The sequence below is a fragment of the Chinchilla lanigera genome, unplaced genomic scaffold (genome assembly GCF_000276665.1).
Source record: "Chinchilla lanigera isolate Chin_1 unplaced genomic scaffold, ChiLan1.0 scaffold00029, whole genome shotgun sequence".
Classification (NCBI taxonomy): Eukaryota; Metazoa; Chordata; class Mammalia; order Rodentia; family Chinchillidae; genus Chinchilla; species Chinchilla lanigera.
The window spans coordinates 23,162,927-23,189,428 of NW_004955430.1; the positions used below are offsets into that span (position 1 = coordinate 23,162,927).

Consider the following 26,502-nt stretch of genomic DNA (forward strand, 5'->3'; position numbering starts at 1 on the left):
CGCGGCAGATCTGAAAGAACACTGGGTACAAGGGCCACAAATGCTGTGATACACACAGTGTGATGACAGTGGACATTAAAGCAGTGCACAGTATTTGTGTACACATGTTACATTTTTCATAGAACGTTGCATTCTAATTTGTAAAAGAAAAAATATATAACAAGCTGGGGAAAGAGAGAGCGGTGAGACAAATGGAGATGCAGGTGCACGTGCGCGCGCGCACACACACACACACACACACACACACACAGTCAGGGCAGGACTCAGCCTGACCATCCCACCTGAGGGCCCCGGCTTGTGGCAGGGGGTCGTCCCCTGGTGCACACTCTGCTGAAGCAGGCTGAGGCACTCTCCGAGGCAGCTGAGGGTGGCGGCAGAGGTAGCTTTCAGGAGCAGCAGGTCCTGGTCCAAGGCAGTGAGGGGCCCGGAGCCCGGCAGGGATTCGATGGCATGCACTAGGTTCTTCTGCTGCCCTTCCACCTGGTTCATCATCTACAAAACAGAGAACAGCAGGGAGGTGAGGGCGGAAGTGCTCCTGCCACCAGCTGGCCGGCCACCGCCTGGACTGGAACTGGGCCAACGCAGGCAGAGCTCGCTCGAGTACACAGTGCACGAGGCACCTCCCTGAGCTGTGCAGTCTCAGGGGAAACTGGCCCAGGCCACACTCCTAAGGCGCTCTGACCAAGGAGAACCTTCAGGATACACGAGCTGAAAACGAGCATATTATAGATCATCAGAAATAAGTCAATACCCTAAAATACAGCCAATACGTTAAAAGCAAACACCCTTGCAAAATCCTTCCTGTTCTTTTCCGTGAAGCTCAGCGGAGGTGGTGAACACACCACAGTTTTCCCTCAGAGGAGGTTAGTTCCGCACTCCCCTCTAGCCTCAGTCTTTTGCTCCTCAGCAGTCCTGTTCTGAGGCAAAGAAATGGAAGCAAAACCCCGAGCTAGGATTTGTGCAAAACATCCCACTTCCATGACTTTCTGTAACCACAGATGCCAGGAAGAGGAGGAAGCCAGGAATGGCAGGCACAGCCCTACTGCACGGCTTATGCTGTGACAACCACGACAACTACTGCGTCCTGGCTTCAATTCATAAACTTACCACAAGATTAACAGCAGTTTAATTGCACCTTTGAACTGACAAATCAAGGGGAAAGGAACTCCAAAGAGAGCTAGAAAAGGACTTCAGTGGTTATCTTGTGGAGTTCATGCCCCTCGTGTTTACAACTTTCCACATTAAACAAGATGATTTCATCAATTGCTCAGCACCATGTTTGGCAAATAATTAATTGTTCTGTTCTAGAAATGAGGGAGCTAAAGCCATGGCCCCAGGGCACAGAGCTGGTCGGGAGAATAAATGCCTGTTCTCTGATCCTTTGTTCTGTAAACTTTCTACAAAAGCTGTCCTTAATTTGAGGTAAGATTTCCCGCCCTGTTACTATGGCCCCCAGAGGATCCCCGTCACCATCCTATCACTACTGGCTGAGAAAAAACAACAATTCTGTAAAGACCATTAGACCTGGGCCCAAGACCCATTCTATGCTTGCCCTTTTTTCCCTTCTATTTCCTTTTTAAAAATGCCTGCCATTTTCTAAAATTCAGTGGAGTTAACCAGCTTTAAAAAAAAAAGTCCATCCCACTTACCAAGACAAGTGCCCTTACATCTAAAGGGTAGTAAAAGTCATTGCTAGAGAGTTTGCAGACGGTCTATGGCACCCTCTCTTTCCTCTGCACATCCACTCATGCAAATTGTCTTTTGCAGATAACAAAGGTCATACAGCTGCTAAAACAGCACCCGGAACATAACAGCTCAACAAGTATTCACATCACCTTTAGGTTTTTGCTTAAAAGTCACCTTCTCAAAATAACTTCCCAAAACAACTAAATTTACACCTCCAGCCCAAACCCTCACACTCTGACCTTTCTTACCAACTTTAGTTTTCACTATAGCAATGAGTGCCCTCCGATTTGACTCCCAGTTTACTTATTTGTTAAGATCATTTATTTACGTGAGTGTGTAAGCAGGGATCAGTACCTGTGTTATTCACTGACATATCCCAAGAAAGTAATTATCTGCTGAGTGAATGAATCCAGAGGCTGATGACATAGCACTTACAAGCACACTTGAGGCCCTGGGTTTGATCCCCAGCACATGGAAAAAAATTCTGAATGACCCTAAATCTCACCATTCTGTCACTGACATGCAAGAGAATCCATCTGACACCAAGTCTACAGAGACCATTACACTCGGTAAGTATAACAGGACTAAACACAGCATGTGGGCAATACTTCTATCAGTTTACTCTTGCCAAGAAATACGGCCAGCTGACTACATCTAATTTCAAACAAGATATAATCTCTATGCACTCACTAGCTGTCAACTGTAACTTTTAACAAGCAGGGAAAAGTAGATTTCAAGCTATTTGAAGTAGTCAGCATTTTCATAAATTCTGATACCAAACCTTATTTGTAAAAATAGGTTAAAAAGAGGTTAAAAATAATGAAACAACCAATTTTCCACCACAGTCCATCCTAAGATTGTGAGTAACTTGGTCTCTGAGTGTTCTTCAAGACAAACAAACATTTTGAAGAACTTTTAACTTGATGAAGGAATAATGTCTTGCAATATGAGTAATGCCCGACACTGAACATCACGTGGTCACAAGTGGATCTTCTCTCTCTGCTCTGATACAAAAGTGCTTTGGATGAGTGGAAGGAATTATTCTTGCAAACCAAGGTTTTTTATGAGAGATGCCATAATGTTTAAAAGGCAAGTAAAAGGAAGCCTTTAACTAAATGGAATATATTTCATTGACACCTGTTTAATATATTCCAGTTATAGTATAGGATAAATACTTGTTATTCCATAAGCATTAACTATTAGGTAATAGGTAATAGTTAATAGGTAATAGGTAATAGTTAATAGTTACTATTAGGTAACTTCTTAGGTAAGAAAAACATAAAACTAGCTTAGGGAATGTCTTACACTATTGAAACAGAGGCTCACAGAGGGGTCCACACATCCGCTGTCATCAGAAGTATTTATTAAGAGCCTACTGCTGGTGGCAGAGGCAGGGAAGCCTTTTAGAGGAAGCATCTGGAGATGGCAGCGAGGTGCTTTGCAGCTGCAATGACTGGGAGACCCACTGGCATGGAGGGGGTGGGGGTCAGGGTGCTGCATGCCAAGAGTAGCCCAGAAGAAAGAGTCTTGTGACCGAAACACTGGCAGTGTCCCCGAGCAACTCTGACAGCCTCTTACCAATAATCAGGCGCCTCACGGTTTTCAATGTCTTTCTTGGTAAACTGAACACTAAAGACAAATTGAGCTAAACCTCTTGCCTGGCACAGAAGAGAGGTCCTCTAAAGATTAGTTTTTTGTCCCCCTTTTCCATAACATGTGAAACAGAACTCTAGTTTTCAGCACTATGGTTAACAGAGATCCTTTTATGCTAGTTGCATTAGACTCAAAGAAATTGAGTGACCTCAAAATAAAACAGGCGTCTGGGTGTCAGAGCTATACTCAGTTATCACTGCTCACGTTTCCCGTGCACTCGCAGAACACCAAGAGCAGGTCCTAAGAGGCTCCTGCTGCCTTGCAAGGTGCCTGGAGGCTTAGGAACAAAACGCACACTCCTCCACCAGCTGACAAACCTGCAGGGGGCAGCCTTTAAAACCATGCCGAATCACTTGCTTTAGTTACGTATGTTTCAGATCAGAGCCCTCTCCCCAGGGACATCAGCGCTACTCACCCATGGTTTGAAACCAAACCAAATTTCTTTTTGCCATTTGGCTTCCAGAGTCAACAGTGCTACCACCTTGTAACACCGAAACAAAACTGGGGTCCCACATGAAGTGCAAAGACGCACCCTCCGGGGGCTGGGGATATAGCTCAGCGGCACATGCATCTGCCTGACAAGGTCAGGGTCCTGAATTCAGTTTACAAAGACACATGCTCTAAAAGTGTCAGCTCTGAGGCTGTGAGAGGCTAAGTAGGTCAAGTTGAACTTCACAGATAAGCAAACTTCAGAGGGAGAGGGAAAATCTTATCAGCTGTTTCCCACAGCACAAATAATGGCTTATGCATTACAAACTCAGATCACAGGAACTAAAGTTAATAGGATTAGAGGCTGCATAAAGCTTAAAGAACCTGAATCTAAGATGCAAAGATCAATCCTCAATGTCATCTTGTTCAACAAGTTTAAATCTGTCTAAAAGAGAACTGCAGGAAGCAGCACCGGGAGGAGGCTTCATTTCCCACTGCTCTGACTCCTCTGTGCTGTACAGTGCAGTCTCAGAGCCCCTGAGAAGTCCAGTCCTCAAGTCCTGATGTCAGCACGCACAAGTCCAGTCATTCATCTATCACCAACTAAGACAGATTCCAAATCCTAAATTTAGGAATCCCAACTGCTTGCCTTCGTTGGCAAAGTCTCCTCAGGCTCCCTTACACCTTCAGTAATGCAATCTGTCTCGCTTTAAAGTAGGTCAAACAATTTGATACTAAGGACAGGGTGGTTTTGCTTTGGCATTTCTCCTCAGCCTGGTGGAATTCCTGAGTTCTGCTAAGTCTTCTGCGACAGAGGGTAAGTCTGTGGCTAACTCAGGCAATTTTCAATTTGACCTTACCTAAGCTAAAAAGCTATGGAGGGGAGGGGCATCACTTCAAGAATCAAAACAACACACAGAGTTTACTGTCTCCATTCATATGACTTTACTCTTTCACTAACCTCATAAGCATTATTTTAATATTCCAGGAGAATCCGCTGCAGAAATTTATGATACTTCATGACAGGAACTTCTTAAAACAGCTGTCAACTCTTTTATAGAAACCATTAACAGTTTACACCTTCAAATCCCTTCAATTCCATGCCTCAATATCTTGCTTCATTGCTTCCACAAGTCCTGAACTGTTCTGTTTTGATTCTTACCTAATCCTAACCTAGTCCCCACACTTTAGGCAAAACCTGCAATCCTCTGTGCTCTGCCCTGGCCTTTCCCCAGGGGACTGGCAAAGGCAGTCTCTCCTCACAGCCATAAGCAACAGTCAGCTCTGGGTATCAACAGACTGTGTTATTAATATGTGGAAACTGCATTCCAATCTGCAGTGACTTTCAGCACACCTCTGAGGGTCAGAGCAAAGTCCCGGCCTGGACCTGAGCAATATGCTGCCGACTTCTCACACCTGACATTTCACTTTCCCTGTATTTCCCAGGCTATGCTTGTTTTCCTTAGGGCATCCCCTGCACCCCGAATGATAACCTGCCCAGCACTCCCTACAGGCAGAGTCCTGGACACCAGTGGCTGCCCCCGGGTCCTAAACACTTTACCCACAAACGTCTCTCCAACCTGATGAAGCAACAGGACAAAGAAAAGCCCCAGCAAATATAGGATCTTCAAAGCTCACATTTCTCAGTGGGGTTAAGAGAGTGACAGCGGCAATAAAGAACAAGACAAGCAGCTAGAAATGGGTCCATCTCCAGTGGAAGGATGCTTCTGGCTAAGCAGATGGAGTCATTAAAAAAGAAGAAAAAGCCAGGTGTGGCACACACACCTGTAAGGCGCGGCTGAGGCAGGAGGATCACAGGTTTGACAGCAGCCTGTGCAACTCAGAGAGACCCCGCCTCAAAACAAAAATAAAAAGGACTTGGGCTGTAGCCCAGTGGTAGAGCACCACTGGGTTCAATCCCCAGTACTGCAAAAATAATAAAATAAAAAGATGTAAGGAGTGAATAGAGAAACCAGTATCAGGAAAATATAACACTTTCTATTATGAATCACACAAAAATGTGGGAAAGAAGATCTCAAAAAACCTGGCCATTAGATCTTCAATGAGCTTACTACAGAATTTAGCAAACTTCCATAGAGGGCCAGAGAATAAATATTCCAGGTTCTGCAGACCACACGGTCTCTGTGGCAGCCACTCAACTCTCCCACTGTAGCCTGGGGACAGCTGGGGACAGTGCCTACACACAGGCATGACTGTGCACCAACATAACTCACACGACGCATCTCAGCTTCAGCGTAAGGTAATTTTCTTTTTCTCAGTCTAGTTGTGACTTTCCTGGCCCTTGGGATGACTGATGATTTCCAACTGTATCATGGACATTTTGGCTGTTACGTTAGGGAAGCTGATGTGCTATCTGAATTTTTCTAAGCTGGCAGTCTATGTTAAGGGTTAACACACAAGGCTGGGCTGCTTTTGTAGGCTGTGGTTTCAATGATAAGCTAATTTCTGAGCTGCTTCTGTGGTGCTGTTTTCCTCTGCTTGGCTGTCTTCTGCTTTTACAGCCTAAGTAGTCCCTGCTGCTGTTGCCGAAGAGACAGAGGTCCTCAGACTTTGCCTGGCGCTTGGGGTAGGGGTGGGGGTCCCCAAGCCTTCTGGGACAGGTGCCACCCAAGATCACCTCACAGGTGGCCACAAGGCACCTACCCCTGAGCTCTAGGGAGGAGCGAAAAACAGAGTCTCAAGTTTAAAGTCACGTTTATTTATGCTTTAGGATTTTCCTTTCAAACATCTTAATTCCACTTCCAAGTCACAGATGCTTCACAAGCAGTCTAACTGGCCACGTGGAAGGCTACATTCAGCTATTTGGTAATGGACTCTATTCTGCTTTCAGAAAACTGTTAGGAGAGAAGCATTCATTATTCCCAGATGTTTAGCTGCTTTCTGATTCACACCCAATTTGCTTTGGACTTCTCAGCGTCATTGCTGAGGCTCACCGTTACTAAATGATTTAAGCAATGACCCCAGATTTTTCTGTCCACCTCCACTCCTGGAAAGCAGGACAGGCTGATGGCATTTCACAGCTCAACATTCTGACAGCTGGCCTTTATCAAAGGAGATGAGGGGAGCAGAAATTAAAGAGTGGTTGGAAGGACACTCCAGAGACACAGGACTTCTGAAGTCCGTTTGGGTCCCTGCAGAGTTTAATGATGCGCGTGCTGAGCACTGCCAAGAAGTTTCAGCACTGTTTATACACCAGCCCACAGTGTCAGGGGAGAGGACCCAGGGCAAAGGCGATGTTCTGAACTGCACCCACGTGCACATGCACACACACACACACACACACACACTCTTTCTGAAGGGGGATGAGCCCGCTGCATTTCTTAAAAACTGACTCCTTTCATTTCTTCACCTTTTACTTCTCTGCAACCATTATTTCCTCACCACCCCAGATAACAGCTCCACACTGAACAAACGCAAAATGCAAATGTTACCGAGACATAAGAAGCAAACACTAAGAGGCTGAAGTTCTGGGAGGGTGTAGCATTCACAAACACACTAATCTCAGGGGCCATGAGGTCCGGCTCCTTCCTTCTGCAGGCAGGAAGCCTCGGTCGGTTCAGAGAGCAGGTAGGCAGCTCCCTTGAGGGGTAAGGCAGGACTGGCCCTAAAATCCTCTGTTCTCACTCTTATTTTTTTCTTATATTTTAGAAGCAAAATACAATCTCCTGCCTTAGGAAACAACTGTGGTCAAGTTCTGTCCTTTCCACGGCCCCTCAGGGACACCCTTTCAAACTACCTGGAAACTAGCTGTTTTGTTTTCTGATTACCAAAGGTTGGCTTATTCCATCAGCAAAAAACAGTTGTAGAGTTATAAAGAAGGAAGCAACAATTACCTGTAATTTCACTTCCTAGAGACAAGCACTGTGGCACTGGGTGTTATCCAAATTCTGCTCACCTGCACGCACACAAAGGCATACCCTTTTATGTTGAGGTGAGCACCCCTTACATATCGCTCCCCAGCCTTCTGTCACATTCGAGTGTACCCTGCCTGCTGCCTGGGCTGTTCTGCAGAGCACAGTGATCCAACGGGCAGTAAGAGCGCAAGGATGGAAAGAGGCCGGCTTTGGGGGAAGGTGAAGCTGCTCACGGGGACATGAAGATTCACTGTTACCTTCTCTAAGGTTTTTATATTTGAAATTTCCTATACTAATCTCTCAAAAATTCTTAACTACATTTCATGTTATTTTCTTCATAGACAGGGTCTTCTTATGTTGCCAGGCTAGCCATGAGTTCCTAGGCTCAAGTGATGCTCCTGCCTCAGCCTCCCAAATAGCTAGGCATGGTTCCCTCTGTGGACTTAGAATAGATTGCTAGTCAATGTTTTTCAAAACCTGGGAAAAACACATTGTTGAACTGCGCCCTGCCCCATTCATAGGGTGAAGTCCTAACTCCCAGTGCTTCAGGATTGACCCTCTTTGGAGAGGGATCGCCACAGAGATCATCAGGTTAATTGAGGTAGGGCCTGTTCCAGGCTGAACGGTGCCCCTGCAAGAAGGGGAAATTCCAGACAGCACGGAGGCAGGAGGAAGTAAAGACACAGGAAGAGGAGGACCATCTATAAGCCAAAGAGAGAGGCCTGGAGCACATGCTCCTCTCATGATCCTCAGCGGGTAGCAACTCTGCTGATAACTTGATTTTAGACTCCTGCCCTCCAGATCAAGAAACAACGAAGTTCTATGGCTTCAGAGACCCCAGCCTTGGAACTTTGTTAATGCAACACCAGTAACCTCGTCTATACACTGTGGCCACTTTTCCGTACCAATCAACAGAGATCTCATTGTAATGGCCGCCTTGCTTTGCCGTGTTGCTAGCTCCAAGCAAAGCAGACCCTGGCTTTATATTTCTGCGATGCTGGGGCTCAAACTCAGGGCTTCACACATGCCAGACAAGTGCTCTACTGTGAGCTACGCCCCAGCCTTGACCCTGATAGTAGAACAAAAGTTCCCTCAAGGCAATCTCCATTATTTCTTCACCTGTACTTTTTGCTAAAAGAAAAAGTGAGGCAGAAAGTATATCTTTGGAACTGTGTAATAGAAGATGCTCTAGAAGACCCCAAATCTGCAACCCCAAAATATGAAGCAGGAGGCCACACCATGCCACTCTACAATCACGCTCCTTGGCATAGGAGGATTACTGTGAGTTAGTTATTTTAGAAACTACAGACCTAGGGAAAGCACTGAAAGCAGAAGTTTCCTTCTGGTAAGAGAAATTTATAGCTATGGGAAATTTCCTTTTGTACCCCTGAGGTCCTTTTGGCAACAGGAAGGAGGAGGACCAAGTCACTGGACTCTCCCCAGTGGGGAGGGGACACATTAAATCTGCATAACAAACCTTAATCTAGCTGTACACTGCAAATGCTTTTCCTGGATACCTTCACACACCTGCCTTCCCCACGTCCATCCGGACGGTATTCAGGCTGAAACCTGTGGCACCACTTCTTTTGTGTACGTGTGTGCATGCACACATGCGTGAACACAGAGCCTTCACACTGAGTTATATCCCAATCTTTTCTTTTTTCTAAACAATATTTTATTTTGAAATGGGGTCTTACTAAGTTACTAGGCTGAGCCTCAACCTGAGATCCTCCTGCCTCAGCCTTCCAAAGTGCTGGAATTATGGGTGTGCACCACCACTCCCGGCATCTCCGTATCTGTATGTATGTGCATTTATTATTAATACATTTGCACTGTCACTTTCTATGAAATTGGCTGCATACCATCATGCTGTATATAACCTTTTTATTATATATTATGTCAATAAATTTCTGCAATACTAGGCCTTTAAAACAGTGGAGATCATTCCAGCACATAAATATGCCTTAATTTATTGCCCAGTTTCGTACTGAAGGATATTACAATGGTATCTACCCTTTTTCTCTATGTCATTTACAATTCAACAAACTTTCTGTGGCTAAATCTTATTGTGAATTTTCAACACTTCTCTTAAAATTAACTTCTAAAAGAGTATTTGCTGGGTTTAAGGAATGTCAGCATTATAAGGAGCTTGATAAATACTGCCAGCTCACCATTGAAAAACGCCTGCCGTCATCTATCCCCTCAGTCACATGAGTTGACTTTCTTATCACTTTCCCATACACTGCCTGTTTTCTTAAACAGTTTCATAGGTTAAAAAAAAATACTACTTCAGTGTTGATGTCCTTGTATGACATGGGGTAAAGAAAGAGTAAGAAGGTTCCACACCCAGCCAAGAAAATGTATGCAAATACGGCTAAAGGGAGCCAGAGTGCTTTGCTTTGAATGGATAAAGAGGCGCCGTGGGCAGGGCGGGCACTGGTGGGCAGAGAGGGAAAAGCTACCATCCGAGGAAAGGGAGGGCGCTGCTAGTGGGCGAACCCACAGGGGATGCACAAAGTGCTTGAAGAAACCAGTCATCTCTCCTGCAGTTTTTCAGGGACAATGAGAGCACAGGAGGACACTTCCTGAAGTTCCCACAAATTCAGGAAGGTCTAACTTGTCAGGACGGGCCCTGCGCCCACCCGTAAATCCAGAGCGCTTCCCCAGCTTTGCCACGCCTGCTTACAGCACTGGCTCGGGGCTTTGCTCTACTTTTAGCCCAAGAACCTAGCAGAGAGCAGCTCTGTGCTTCCCCCAAGTTTCCTCTTCTCTTCTCTCACTGGCCTTCCTTACTCCAGTACAAAAGCCACCCAGGAAAAAGCAGCGAAGTCCTCCGGTAACAGCAGGGCCAAGTCACAGTGAGGGAAAGGGGCGCTTTCCAGGTCACCAAGTGCTCTCACGTCCCCATCTCCAAGCCTCCTGGCTCCGCCCTGGCGACAGGCAGGTCTAATGACTGTCCTGTTTTACCCAATGCTGAGGCAGAGAGAGAGAATCCGTACTGGCCATAAGGAAGTGCAGACAGTGCCGGGATGCAAACTCCTCCCCCTCTACCCCACCTCAGGAGGGCCACAGGGACCGGGGCCCAAAGGCTCACACTGCCCTGCGGGAGTCTGGCCTTGCACCGGGAGACTGAAATACCTGGCCAGCTCATCCCAAGCCAAGGAAGAACACAAGGAGGCACAAACTCTGCCCGGGGACAAGGACTGGAGAAAGAAACACAATTCTAAGCAAAAAGTGAATCCCGGGGTCAGGAATTGGCAGTGGTTGTAAGCTTCTCTCTGTTCTCTGCTCACGAACTGTTAAGCATACACCGGGTAAAAGCAAAAATGAAAAGGCTGCTTTACTGGCTCACACAGGAAGACTCCTTATTAATCTACTGCCCCTTCTGGCAAAGGCTAGTATGCTAGTGCCCCACCCTCCTACCATCCACCAAACCCAGGGCTTTCACACTCAGCTAGATCCCCAGTTCCTTTTTTCTATTTTGACACAGCGTAGTATAAGTCATTAAGTTGCTTGGCTGGGCTCATACTTTGAATCCTCTTGCCTCAGTCTCCCAGAGTGCTGGAATCATAGGCATGCACCACCTCACTGGCTCACACTGACTGCTTCACCTCTGGTCACGCACATCCCACACATGTGCTCAGCTTAACCTCAAAGATGCTAACCTTCTAGATATTTAATCTCACTTCAGGGAAATTTATTTTATCATGCCAGAAGACTAGGTTGTGTTTAAGAACTCCTAAAGAAAAACTGCCAAGAGATATCTATACTCTAACTGCAGTTTGTAGTGAGACAGAGACCCTGTCACCTCATGTGGTCTCAGAAGAGAAGAGGAAATACAGGGACAGCACAAACAAACTCATGGGCTCTTCGCCTGTTATTCATCAAAATCATGATTTGTGTTTTCTTCTGAGGCAGTTAAGAACTTAAAATAAAAGACTCATTACTTGGGCCTACAGATGTCTAGTAGGTAACTAAAAAGCAGAAGAAAGATTGACCTTTACTTTGTATCTGTGTCCTTTACTTCCTTAAAACGTTGGATCATATTCTTGCTCAGTTCTGCACATAGTCATGTGAGTAACTTAGGGAATACTGTCTGAAAGCTGGCGATACAAGGTCGATTAGCCTAAATTTCATAGCCTATCTTATCTCCTTTCAAGGCTGAAGACATCAAGAGAAAATACTAACAGGGCTATTCAACTATCAATAAGCACTCCAAGTCTCTAGTCATTGTCCTAAACCTAAGACTACTTTGGATTCCAGCAAAACTTCCACAAAACTGAGACTGCCCCAAGAAGAAGTAATCATCTGAGACCACAGGAGGTGATAAGGATCTCTCACAGCAGCCCTTTGCAACACCAGAACCTAGCCAGTCCCAGCTGGTCCTTAAAAGCTCTTTCCTACTCTTTGCTGGGGAGCCTGATTTTCTCCATCAGAGCTGCACTCCCTTCAGCTCCTCAAGCTTTACCATTTCCTCTTTCTGACTCTGGGTACTAAATCTGTCTCTCTATGCCTCACGGTGACATGTCCTAAAATGCTTTTCTCCAAGAGTCAAAGACCTACCTGGGGCAAGAGGAGGTGCCCACCTCCTTTCTGGGGTCCTCCTCAGACCCCATCTGGTGACAGAAGCACACATAGCTGGGCCTGCATTCTATCTAGTAAATGCCTGCTGCTTTCTTTTAATGCTTAATTACTATTTTTAGCTTAAAGTCCATCAAATGTAAAGGACAAGAATATGACCACATGGCTCTCTTTTCTAGCTAAAATGAATTTCCCTAGGGCCAATTACATTCAGAAGAAATGCATCTCCAAAAGGGTGCTTGAAAGAGAAAAGAAAAAAATTGGACAAGAATCTCACCCCTCCAGGCAAATCCTTTACAGCATTTGAGCCTTGGCAAATGAAACTCTGGAGACACAAATGCATTCATCAGGAATCTTCTTCATTAATCAGAAAGGGAAAGTTGTGTTAAGGGATAAGCCACCAGTAATTAATATTTACTGTATCCCCACTGGGTAAATGACACAGCAGTCACCATTTTTACAAAGAGAGAACACAATTCCTACAGACAAACTTCTTACAATGTAATCCTCAAGGTGCTCAAGTATGAGACAGAACAATGCCAACAGAATGCACTGAGCTTTGCAATAGATCCACCACCCTTTGCAGACACCTGATTTGGAACAGTGTCTTACTATTTTTCTCGTTCCTGAGACAAAATACCCAACACTCAAAGTTAAAGCAGGAAAGCTTTATTTCAGCTCACAGGTTTTAGAGGTTTTAGTCATGGTCAGCTAGCTCCAAGCCATGGCAGAGAGGCATCCCAGAGGAGAAACAGGTCAGGGCAAAGTGGGGCAGGTAGAAGGCAGCAAAGCAGTGAGGCACCAAGTCCCAGTAACAGTCCTCTTTCTGTCCCTTATATTTTATCCAGGGTGGGGCACCCTTAATCTCAGCATCACACTATTAATCTCAGCATCACACTATTAATCCCAGCATCACATCCTTAATCCCAGAGGCAGATACTCTAGATCCAGTCACCTCCCAAAAGCCCTACCTATCACATGAGGCTTTAGGGGGACATCTAGATACAAGCCATAACAAACAGCTTTCCAGGGACAGAAGTGGACTGACCTGAACCTATTCCCAAACTTTCTTCCACTTCCTCTAACTGGGGGCCCAAGCTTTTAAAGAAAGGGGTATGAGTTAAGCTGACTGTTCATATAAATAAAACACAAAACAGGGATCTACTGTATTCCACACATACATACCTATCCCCACAGCCCAGCCTGCTGATAGAATCAATCCACGGCCACACTGCACACTCCATGGGATGCCCAGGGCAGATGGGACCTTACACTGCTCACAGGAGATGCATGACATATGCTTGTGAGTGAATGGATGGGAAGGGGTACCGCAGGGAAGAAGAAGAGGGGAAAAGAGGAAGAATACAGAGAGACAAAGAAGGAAGCAGGCTAATGCTCCAAGGTTTCTGGAATTTTTTCTGGCAAAGCCAAAGACTCTTTTCCATTGAATTTAGTCCCCTGTTACCATGTTCACTCAAAGAATAAAGCTATTTCCCCCTTAGCCTGGGATCTTGGAATTTCAGCACTAGCCATTAGTTCTCTCCAGTACCAATTCTCCCAGCGTGTGTGAGATACCTTAACTGCACATTAGATAGCTGTGGACACATGGCCCCGAGTGTCTTACACCTCTGATTTTATCTCTATGATCTCAGGACAAAAAGGCCCCCCTAAATGAGCTTCAGGCTCAACCTCCTGGGAAGTTCATGGAACACTTTTCTCCTGCTTTGCCCCTTATAGTTCTTCAGCCTTTGCAGGCTGCTTTCACCAGGGAACTTTCTCTCCCTCAGAAGGTCCCAATCCTCATCACCTGCAGAACTCCTCAGGGTTGTAATTAAGTAGTGCATTATGTTAGTAACCAATTAACCTCTTCTGTCCTCATCAGGCTCTGAGCTCCATGAGGACAAAGACATTTTTTCTTGTTCACTGTTGTTGCCCCAAAACCTGGGGTAAGGCATAGTAAATAGTAGGCAAAAATTGTAACTATAGTCAGAAGAATGAGCAAATAAATACATAAAGAGTGCGCTTGGCATCTCCTTGAGAGCTGAGAACCGTGGCTGTTACCGTTCATCTTGACTGGACTGAGAAACACCTAGGGAATCAGTAAAGCACACTTCTGGGTTTATACATGAGGGCATTTCCAGGGACGGATGGCACGTGAGACGGAAAACTGACAGGAGAGTCCCGCCTGAATGTGAGGGCACCCGCCAACATACTGGAACCTGAGGGAACGAGAGAGGAGGAGGAGGAAAGTCTGCTAGCACATGTCCTCGCTCTTGCTCTGCTTCCGGCTGTCGTGAGGTGAGCGGCTTTCCTCGCCGTGATGTTTCCACCGTGGAGCCAGCTGACCATGGGCTGAAATGTCTGAAACTCTGAGTCAAAATAAACCCTTCCTCTTCTAACTTCACTTTCTCAGTTATTTTGTCAAGAGACAAAAGTTGACTAACACAATGGGTGAGTCACCACGGAGCATACACTTAGCTACCCCTTCGGTTCAGGGTCTCACCTTTACTCACTTCTCTCTAACTGTCATATTTAACCCAATACGCAGTTCCGATGTTTATGAGATAATAAAACTGTGCACTTTTTTTTTTGATACGAGAGTTCACAGTGTTGCCCCATTTGGCCTGCAGCTCCTCTTCCCTCTGTCTCCCAAGCAGCTGGGAGTACAGGCACACTACTGCACCTAGCTGCAGATAATCATGAGAAGACTGAGTTACTGGAACATCAGTTAACACTTTTATCAGAAACAGCTCAATAATGAGGCATTTCCCTAAACTTAACGCTACTGCGACATGAATGTCAGGGTTACAGCGCTTCCTGTCAGAGGGTCCTGAAGTGTATGAACTCCAAGTTCCTGTGATAAAGCCTACTGTAACCAAGCCCAAAACACCTCGTCTTCCTTTCACTTGTAGCACACTCTCATAATGAAAATCATGCAAAGGACCAGTTACAGAGGAGCTGGAGCGATAAAGGCTCAGTTCACCCTGCTCTCTCAGTTTATACTTTTCCCAGTGGTTTCTCAGGTCTAGAAAACAGCCCAACTAGCTGCAATAACTATTTTCTTTTTTCAAACCAGGCCTGTGGACCTAACACTTGAAATAGCTTTGTGAAAATTATAATTACCAAAAGGAGCTCTGGATTTAGCTACATGTGAGGCAATTATCTCTCAAGAGCCCTTGAGTTTTCCTCATATAGTGGAAATTAAAACAGTTCTTTTTCAAGAGAGTAATTTTTCCCCCATGACTAACACCAAATCAGAGACACAAATATCTGGGCCAGCAGTGAGCACCTGAAAAGCCAGGTTTTGGAAAGGAGAACAGGGTGAAATTCTCACAAAAATCAGCTTGCCATCTTGTCCCTTTACTCCTCATGAACATACTTAGATAGGTCCACACCTCTTCATTTTCTCCAGTACAACTGCATAGAAATTCTTTCCTTCTTGTTCCTCGTGATCAAAGTCCTAGAGGATTCCACACCCTTTCCCAGTTCTTCCGGAAGCCCTCACTTCCCAGGTCTGAGGTCACCGCGGCCCAGGACCTCACAGCTCTTCCCTCTCCCCCGTAAGACCTTGAGGTGAGGGGGGCAGGCTCCTATCCTGCCTTCTCCATCCCAGCTGGGGCCAGTGATGCCAGTCAAATCTCCAGCGAACCACTGAGCACACTCTTTAGGCTCCAGATCTGTTACTCCACCTTCAGATTTGTTCTTCCCAGGAAAAATCGTTCTGTTTCAGTTGCTATACTTGTGTAAGTGGTAACTGCCTAATTTTGGCTAATCTGGGCATTTATAGAAGGAAAATGCATCTCCCTTTCAGTTCAGAAAATACTTAGACACTATTTCCCTTTAGACTTATCTGCATACTGTTAGTTCACCATCTTTAAACTTTTGGAACATGTATAGTATTAGCTATTCTTCCAGATATTTTCTCATGTTTCCCAACTGCAAAATAAATGCATGCTATAACTCTTTCCACACAATACATACTTCACTCCAAGGATAAATTAACTTTATTTTTACATATATTTAGTAGCAATAAAAGGTAACAATTGGCATAAGGAAGTGCTTATTGGCTCCCCTCTTTGCTGCTAGCTGTATACTTCACCATTTACCCTACTCCAATACACTAGAAACTCAAAAAAAAGCAATTCTTCTAGCTTAAAAAAATTTTTTAATATTGCTTCAAATTGAAATATATGCTAGATTTTAATAAAGCTGCCTTTATTTGTAAGGACAATTTCCTCAGCATTTGTATTCAGTAGATTTTTCCTGTAAGGGTTCTTACAGCTCTGAGGAGCCTGGCTCATCTGAAGAGCAAGGGTCATCTTTACCCACGTTATTGCTGCCCCCTACTGACCAAAATCCGGACACCTTTGCCAGACACTGCCCTCTGCTGAGAAAATGGCGGCCAAGACAAAATAAGCCAATGACCCACTAGGACTAAGTCCTATGGAAAGCAAGAAAGAACCTTTAAGGCATGGTCCCTTAAAGTCCTAGAAAGGAAAAGAGAAGCCGAGACATGCACATATAAAATAAGGACCAGTACAAAATTATACTGCTGTATTATAGAGTTAGAACTGCCCAGACAGATCAGTGGGGTTCTGGGAAGGGTAAAGGGAAGAAGAGACTAGTGGTTCTGACATTTTCACCATTAGGAGCCCTTCACTCAGCCCAGACTGCACGCTCTCAGGAACTCTTCTGCAGAAGAAAACCAGAGCACCCAGTACCTATGCACTTGATTCTAACCAACACAAGGAAACCTAAGTGTTTGTTATTTTTAAATGTTAAAAAAAAGGCGGGGGGCTGGGGATTAACCCAACCGCAAAACCCCCGCCCGGCAAACAAGAAGGTGGGAAGTTGAACCCCAAGAAAGGAAAAAAAAAAAAAAAAAAAAAGGTTTATGGAGCCCTCTAGGAAGAAGGTGCCAAAGTCTATGAACCCTAACATGTTGTCTCAGTGGGATTTTCAGGGGGTCTGGGAATACACACAAAGTGTACTTAGTGACATGGTTCCATACCTAGAATCATTTTCGTCCTGAGGAAACAATCCTTAACCTTCACTAGAGTCCCAAAGGGATTGTGGCCAATGATAAAGCAATAGATAGATAAAACGGTAGGCCCAGCAACATCTGACAAGCAACTCCTAGCACAGATGGAAAGAGGCCATTTCTATCCTAAGAAGCTGATACTTAGGTTTATATTGAATACAAGTCTATTCTCCCTTTCTATTTGGGAAAAAGAGGGAGAGGGTTATATCAGCTCCACCATACTTTATACCCCATATCACTAGTATAGCTGGATGTCCCCCAAAAGCCTCATGCAGTCATGGGAGGGCCAAGCTTTTCCAAGGATGCTGAATCTAGAGTTTGTGATTGGTTCATGATCCAAGGTTGAGATTAGGGGCATGAGTGCCCCACCTGTCCTGGAGCAAGTAGCCTGCACACACTGTAAGGGACAGAAAGAGGCTTGCTCCCCTCTTCCTCTCTCCTTGCTTTTGCTGTCTTCCACCACCATGAACTGTTGCTCCTCTGCCACATGCCACCCTACCTTGGAGCCAGCTGATTATGGACTGAAATCTCTACAAACTGTGAGCTAAATAAACCTTTTGCCTTTCACTGTGGGTGTTGGGTATTTTGTCTCAGCAGTGAAAAAAGTAACTAAGACACTTTCCACTGACAATTTCAAATGCTTTCAAAAGGGGCAGTAGGCAACCACCACAGGCCACAATTCTTAACTACTGATGCTGCGTGGTCAGCTCTCCATGCAGTCAGTCTCTGTTTTGCAGAGCTCATCAGACAGAATATTTGCTATGCTATCCTGTACAGACACTGACCAGCTAAACGCTGGTAGGCACTAATTCAGAACTCAGCTTCATGGAAAATTAATACTGTACGAATAAAAAGTGGAGAATGTATCCAAGTTCCTAGCCAGTGAACTTGTTTGTTGGTTGAGACAGCATGTTCTCCACCCCTCACCTTGAGAAGCATTAGAGGCTGGTGTCTGAAGACACCGGCTTAGGACCCCTTGCTCACTGCAGCTTTGGGCATGCTGTTTCATCTTGCTTGGCCTCAGTTTCCTTTCCTGTAAGATGGGGCTTAGAACAGCTCTTCATATTCTTTACAACAATCTAAGTGATTTCAATAAAGGTGAAACCCTTGGAAGTGCTCCTAACACACCTAAGTGTTATGCAAGTGTCTGTGCTGCTTCTGCTCCTATGGTTCCAACAACTAAGTAAGAATACAGGTAACATGCTCAGAACAGCGACGAGCCGGAGGAAACAGCGGCAAATATACCAGCAAGGGTGATGGTGAACACCAGTGCAAAAGTCAGCACAAACCGGGACCTGCTGTCCTTGGTCATTTCAGCCCAACATCATAAAACTTGTTTCTTTAAGAAGCAATACATCCAATGCAAAGCATTATACTCTCTTGCAGAATCATTTGCCTAAAAGTAATTTTACAAATAACTACCAAATCAATTACAGTCAATCCTCATTCACGGTAATTATGTTCCACAAAGTCTCTCCAAACAGAGAAACAGGCAATACTGAGCCGTCCCTCCACGGGAATGTAGGGGTAGGTTTCTGGAAGCCTCTAGTTGCAACATTTTCATCAACCAAAGCACCACACGCTTCCCACGGGTTCACTTGTCAAGGCCCTTGTTAAACACTCCATTGCATTTGCGCGGAAAACCGCCTCTTCACATAACTTGATCCTCTTATTGGCAGCTTCGCTTTCCAGTTTTTGTTGCTCCTGTGGTCAGCTGGGGTACAAAAACACTAAATGGAAAATTCCCAAACAGTCATGAACAGCAAATTTGCAAATACCTAGTGTATGCATCTCACAGAGATTATAATCCTAAATGCTAAAAGCCATTCATCTATGGTACAGATGAGAAAATTAGGTCCAGAGTGGTCAGTACCTTGCCAGACAGCACCTTCCTAACAGACCCCAGAGCGGGGATTCAGCCCCGCTCCAGGGCCCCAGAGCCAGTGCGTGTGGTAGGACGGGACCCAATGCTCTACATGTCCATCCTCTGGGCATCTCCGCCTGAAGTCCAAGCAGAATTTAGGGCAGCGCCTTATTGGCCTCTGTTGTAAAAACAGGTATCTGGCAATAATTTGCATGTTTTTGAAATGCCTCCCTTTGCAATTTCCTTCCAGCATGAATATCAATGTTAGCAAGTGGGTAAATCTGCAAATATCAACTGTGTGAATGAGGATAAACTTCATTTTTAAAACTCATCCTCAGTTTCTTGATTTTCACAACCTTCCTCACCTACAAATTTAACACTTGCCATGCAATATTAATTTCTGAAATGTGAAAACCAAGGATTAGCATTTTTCTGACTTTGGGTGAGGTGACCAAAAGAATGTTCTGGTCTGCAGCCCCACAACAATGCCATCTACTATGCTTTTTAAAAATCAGCCTTCATCTCATAAATCCATACTGGCTGTTTTCTATTTTTCATAGATTCATATGTCCTACAGATACAAGTTTTGTCTTTTTTCTCTTTTGTTTTTTTGAGACAGGGTCTCACTATCAAGTTCAGGCTGGCCTTGAACTTGCTATGTAGCCCAGGCTGGCCTCTAACTCACAGCCTCTGCCTCCCGAGTGCTGGGATAAAGGTATGTGCCACAACACCTAGCTAGATATCACTTCAGTACTCTCCAGAGTGGCCACACATAAAGACTGACCGATTTCTTCTTCCTTTTGAGAGTGTGCCATACTTTGATTAACACTGAGCTCACAGCCAACATCACGAGAACTCATGCCTGAGCAAGCATATCTAACGCAGGTATTTCACCCATACCACACGTCACAGCTTCTTGTACTCAGTAATACCAGCCAGCACTCAGCACTCCACCCATCAGCCACTTGAGACATCAAAGCCATTAGCATAATGCACAAATATGCAAAAACCATGCCCTAACCAGATCACCAAAAGGACACTGGTTTTAAAGCGGCAACTGAAATAAGATGACAGGTTAAGGCCTTGTTCTACCTCTGCTGGGAGAGGTGTGTGACTGACTGAAGTCTTCACAGCTCTGTGCTGTCATGAATGACCAAAAAGGCACCCAAAGTATTGGTTCTGGGGGTCACAAGTAAATGGCAAAGAGTATACAAAGTCGCCAATTCAGAATCTGTGAAGAGTAAAGATCAACTATGTAGTTTTAATTATTGGAGTATTTAAAAGCCTAGACCTACCAAACTCATACAAGTAACTCAGAACTCAAAAGGAAACTACATAACGCTGTGTGCGTGTGTGTACGCGTTCCCGCGTGTACGTTTACCCAAAAGCCTTCGTTCCTCCTTCCACATAATTATAGGCCTCTCTCATACGGAGAGAAAAAAGACGCTTATTCACCACTATCTCCACTTCAAAGCAGGCAGCCTAACCTGACTCAATTATTTTAAAATTGTGATGAATAGTAAATTACAACAATCTTTGCCACTGCAGTTATTCAAGTTCAGAAAATACAAAGACACGTCCCCAAAGCTTTAGGGATATTGATTTGTGTGTAGAATAAAGCTGCCTGAACACTCCCCAACTCTCCACTTTTTTAAAGTGGATCATTCTCTGGGCAGCTCTTACACAACAGATCTTATTGGACTTCACAGCACCGACCATCGCTCTGGTTGCTAAATGATGTTCACCTATGGGTTCCACTCTGCTTCCTTTAAGTGGTGTCATTCTCTCCACAGCTCACGCAGGCATCATACTGTAAAGGTTTTTCAAGGAAGAAAACTGGGAATGAATCTTCAGCCTCAGCAGGGTTAAATGGGGTGACATCCTCGGCACAGGGGTAGAGCAGTGAAACTTCTGTCCCCCGGAGCCGCTCTTCCGGGGAAAAAGACTTGCCATCACTCAGCAGGCAAGAGTGCACTGTGTTGGTGGGGCTGAGCACCATGAAGAGAAGTCTAGCAGCAAAAAGAGCAAGAGATACAGCTGCAATCTTAAATAGGTGGACAACCTGGGATAGCCTCACCAAGATGACCTTTAGATAAATATCAGAAGGAACTAAAAAGAAGCAATGCACAGAGCCAAAGAAGGGGTGTTCCAGGAAAAGGTGGAGGAAGTGCAAAGGCCCTGAGGTAGAAGCAGGCTGGCAGGGACAATCAGCTACCAAAGTGCGGACAGATATCCTGCTGCAGGGAGTGACAGACAGCCACAGGCTCAAACCACAAAAGGATGTAGGAGATATGGTGCAGATATGGTATGAGAATGACATGAAAGGCAAAGGAGGTATTTATGGAGGAGAGGGAAGGAGAGAGATCTGGAAGTGGCAAAAAAGGAACCAAATGGCCACTGACTCCACCTTTGGTCCCAATGAGAGTGGGAGAAAGAACCAGAACCACGTGGAAGGACTGCAGGGGAGAACCAGGCTCCAGTTAGGGAAGAAGGTGAAGGACTCATCTCCACAGTAGGTAGAGGGTACAAGAGATTATGTGTACGGAACAAATTCCAAGAAGCACCACAAGATTTCAGGAGGTGGGAAACAGAGGCAAAAACTGATTGACAGAGCCCATGGGCTACAAGTCAAGAGGCCACTGCAATGATCGGATGGCCCTGGGACTTGTGGTGGACGCCACCTCTTGGGTTAATAGGCACGAACAGATGCAATGGCCCAAGCAGGCGTTAGCGGCAAAACAAAGTGAGAAGACTTAAAGCTGTGATCATAGATACCTACAGAGAGCTACAGATATACAGATACAGGTATAGATATCTATGAACACATATATATTTTTTTTTTTTCTAAAAAGCACAGGGAAAGGTACTCAACAACCCTAGTCATGACAGAAGCACAAACCAAAGATAGTGAGGTGCCATTCCAACAGCCACTAGGATGGTAATAATAAAAAACTGGGAAATCATACAAGTCGGCAAGGATGTGATAAAATGGGAACCGCTGCACGTAAGTGACGGGAATGGTAAATGCCAACAGTATGGCAAGCCCTCCAAGAGTCAGACAGAGCACCACCACGTGACCCAGCACTTCCTAACCCTACGTAACTGAAACTTGGCACCCAAATCCATGCCTGTGCAGGCACACAGCGGCCCTGAGCACAACAGCTAAGAGGTGGGTGCAGCCCAAGTGTCTCCAGACAGACTAATGGACAAACAAATGTGATATATCCGCACTGTGCATTACTGGTCAGCCACTGTGGTAGACGGACAACTGGTGGTAACACCCACTGCACTGAGTGAAGCGTGGTGCTGGGTGTGGGAGGCCCACCTGGGGACCGTTGCCAGCGGCATAAGAAGCAGAACTGGAGAAGAAGAAAAGAGGCTCTTGGGAGCTAGCAGAAGCTATTGGGAGCCTGTTGAAAGCTGTAAGGCGCTGCTGGTTCTCTTAGAGGAGCTTGTCGTGCTGGCTTTCCTGATGAACTTGCTGTTTTCATCCTCCAAGGAGCTCGGGACCTTGTTGTCGCTGAGAATGACTTCGGTTCACTTCAGGGGAGCCCTGGTCCTCACTCATCATCACTTCCTGGCTCCAGAGAAGATGGTGCACCGCTCAGTCTCCTGGACAAGCTTGTCATGTTGGCTTTTCTGATGGGAACTCAGATTTCCTCATCATCAGAGGAGCTCAGGACCTCACTGTTGCTGAGAATGGCTGTGGTACTTTTTTGGGGAGCTCTGGTTCTTACTTTGAGCATCACTTCCTGGCTCAGCCTGCTAGCACAGATTCTTCATCCTGCTGGCACAGACTTTCTAGATTCCACCACTGACCTTCGGGCCTTCCCAGTGCAGATCCGTGAAACAAGCCTGCATGAGATGTTGTCATGGGCTCTAGGCCTCCAGCTGGACTCGTGGGAGGCATTGTCATGGGATCCGGGCCCCTCAGCTGGATTCTTTGGTCTTTAGTGCATGGACAGATTTCCTGCACTCTCTTTATATGATTCTCTGGGTGACTATTATAAATAATCTTATAAAATATGTGCCCTGTATTATATTGTTCTGCTTGTAAAACCCCAAACTCTGACAGCTACCAAAAGGAATGAGGCACAGCTTGAGTATCCTGGACCTGCAAACCTGAAATGCTCAAAAATCTAAAACTGTCTGAGCAGCCATATGACATTATAAGTGGAAAATTCTATACCTGACCTCATGGGACAGGTTGCAGTCAGAAGGAACATACACTAAATATATTGTATAAAATTACTTTCAGGCTATAAGAAACAAATAAATTTCATGTTTAAACATGGGTCTCAACCTGAAGATATTTCATTATGTATATGCAAATATCCCCAATTCTGAAAAACTCCAAAAACAATTCTGGTCCCAAACTTTTTTGATAAGGGACAGTCAGCGTGTTCTGGCTCATGCTGTAACATGGATGAACCTCAAAAACATTATGCTAAGTTAAAGAAGCCAAACACAAGAAGTCACATATATAATTCCATTTATATGGAATATTCAAAACAGTAAGAAGTACAGAACCAAGGCTGGTGCTTACCCAGGGCTGGGGTAGGAATGACTGGAGGACTGTCTGCTTATAAGGTTTGGTTTTCTTCTTGTAGTGACAAACATGTTTTGGAACTCAACAGACAGGACAGCTGTACAACTGGTAAGTACATTAGAAGCCATGGAATTATTCACTTTAAAAAAGGTTAATACTTTGTTACGGGAATTTTACTTTAAATTTTTTATTTTTTAAAAAAATCAAAGTCAAGCAACAATGTACCCATTGCAAGATCAGACAATCGTCCATCCTGCACTAAAAAAAAAATCTTAAATTTAGTGAAAAAATTCAATGAATTACAGAATAATAAGAATTAGGAGCACATGAACACTGGTCTTTGGAACAAGCTGTCTTCTGGAAAATTCTAAAAGCCAGACCGCAAAGGGACGCCCCAGCACTGACAAGCACAGCAGACGTAACAGACTGAGCTCATCCTCTCGTGGCCTCGGCAGGCCAGGAAACAAACCAAGCAATGAGCTTTGCAGTTGACTTAATTGGTTGCTTAGACATTTTTATGATACACTTTCTAATACATTTTGTAATACATTTTTCTTTTATACTGGGGATTGAACCCAGGGTCTTCACAGCTGGCCTCGAACTCTCTTGGCAGCCCAGACTGGCCTCAAGCTCATGCTGATCCTGAGCCTCCACTTCCTGAGTATTAGGATCACAGGTGTGCACCACCACATCCATCTCCCCAGTCTTTTTAAATTTGAATACAGGTTCTTGCTAAGTTGTCAGGAGGACTTGAACTTGCAGTTCTCCCGTCTCAGCCTCCTTCAGTGCTAGGTTTACAAGCATGTGTTAGCATGAAGGACCTCTTTCCCAATTTCTAGGAGATCTTCACACAACAGGAGAACTGGCCCTTCATCTATGAGCTGAAATTTTCTCCAGGTTAACCTTGACTTTGGTGTATTCTGGGGCCAAGAAATCTTTATTTTCTAAAGTCAAACTTATGATTTTTTCTTTTGATTTTAACTTAAGATTTTCTGAGTTTATTTTAAAAAGCCCTCTCAACTCCAAAGTCTCTTAGACCATTTATGTTGCTTTGGAAAAATATATGAAACTGGGTAACTTATAAGTAACAGAAGTCTACTTCTCATGCTTTGGGAGGCTGAGAAGACCAAGATCAAGCGCTGGCTGATGTGCTGTCTGAAGACAGCTTGTTCAGTGCAGGACACTCTCTACTGTGTCCTCACATGACGGAGGAAGAAGGGAGGTGAATGGTGGGTCCTCACCACAGTGCAGAAGGGGTGGGGAAGCAAGGGGCCAGCAGCTCCCTCCAGCCCTTGCATGAAGTGTTAATCACCTCCTAAAGCCTTCAACTCCTAACACTGTTGCACTGGGGATTTCAGCTTCAACATGAAGTTTTGGCTTGGGGGCAGGGTTGAGATGGGTAATTAAGACAAGGCTGGCTGGCTGGAAAACAGGATGTAACCTGTCAGTCACAAAGATCCAGATCCAGAAGAGAGACTGAACAAGGGGACGTGACCTGTCAGTCACAGCCAGGCTGTGTGGGCAGAGCGGCTTCTGACAGACTAGAACTGGAAGCACATAAAAGGCTATGGCCATTGACTCCACTGCCACTGCAGTCTTGCTATCTTCCTGTTTCTGCAGGGGCCCATCCTACTTATGGGATGTTTTCTCTTCTTACTCTTTTCTTTCTTTCTACTCTTTACTTTGTCTCTTTTCTTCTTTTACTTTAAATAGAAGTTATCTGTTTACCAGTTGTCCAAACAATTCTTGGCGAGGACAGAAAGAGCCTGGAATCTTTGGACACCACGCCATTCAGCAACAGGGGGAAGAGGGCAAAAACATTCACATTACAGCACAAGGAAAAAAAATACATTCTTAGATGATTCCTTCAAGCACATTTACAGTCTTACTTTTCACACCTAAGTGTTTGCTCTGTTTAGAACACATCACGGCACACTTCTCAGGTAACCCCAGTGACTGCAAGCTGTCACACCGCAGAAGGGAGCGGCATGGGCCAGACTGCAAAAGCTTCCAGTTTTCCATTTCCTCTTCCAGGAAGTAAACAGCATTCCCTGTTTAACAGGCTGGGCTCCAATTAAATGAGACAACTACGTGTTTGTGTGCTACACAAGACTCTCAGGGAAGAGGTGGTCAGATGCAACTGCCCCCACCTACTTCATTTCCCTTGATCTTTTTGACTTTTTGAGTAATTTTCTGCCTATCTGAGGGTATACCAAATATCACAGGGAAATCAAATTGTCGCTATTCTTTTAAAATCATCAAAAATCAGACTTGAGGCTAAAATTAGATTTTAGGGCTACTTGTGGATTGATCTGACTACTCTTAGTCTAGTCCCATGTCATATATAATGAGCTTGGAAGCTCTGAGAATAGACTGACACTGCAGATCCTTTGGGAAGGGACTGGCTCAACAGTTCAGACACACCAGCATCAACAATCACAGACGTGCACTGATCCCCAGGTTCATTCACAGACCAAAGACCTCAGTGTTCTGCTAAGAAAACTGAGATGTTCCATTCATGTGGATGGTCAACAATAGGGTAAGTATTTAAATAAACTACAATTATAGGGAACTACATATAAATAAGTATATACATAGAATGATTTACTTTTAAAATATATAAATTATAAATGGACACCTTACATGAAAACGATAGTACATCTTCTGCCCACAAATGAAATGTAACAAATGTATGAACAGTATGAACATAAATTGATAAAGATGAAAAAATGTTAAAAACATTAAAATACAGCCTTTTCTCTTCATTTTCTCTCATATTATATGTTACATTTTTTCATTCTGGAATAAAGCTCTCTAGAGATCA

At 44.7% G+C, this 26,502-nt stretch overlaps 1 protein-coding gene across 3 annotated transcripts in view; it reads right to left on the bottom strand.

Annotated features, from left to right (window-relative positions):
- The window catches only part of Osbpl10 (oxysterol binding protein-like 10), a 298,636-nt gene that overhangs the window by 78,309 nt on the left and 193,825 nt on the right, over nt 1–26,502 (bottom strand). For all 3 annotated transcript variants that reach the window (XM_005387524.2, XM_005387523.2, XM_013515705.1), the window contains one exon: nt 282–492. In XM_005387524.2, coding sequence (XP_005387581.1) covers nt 282–492 — 211 coding nt within the window. The remainder of the gene's footprint in view (nt 1–281; nt 493–26,502) is intronic.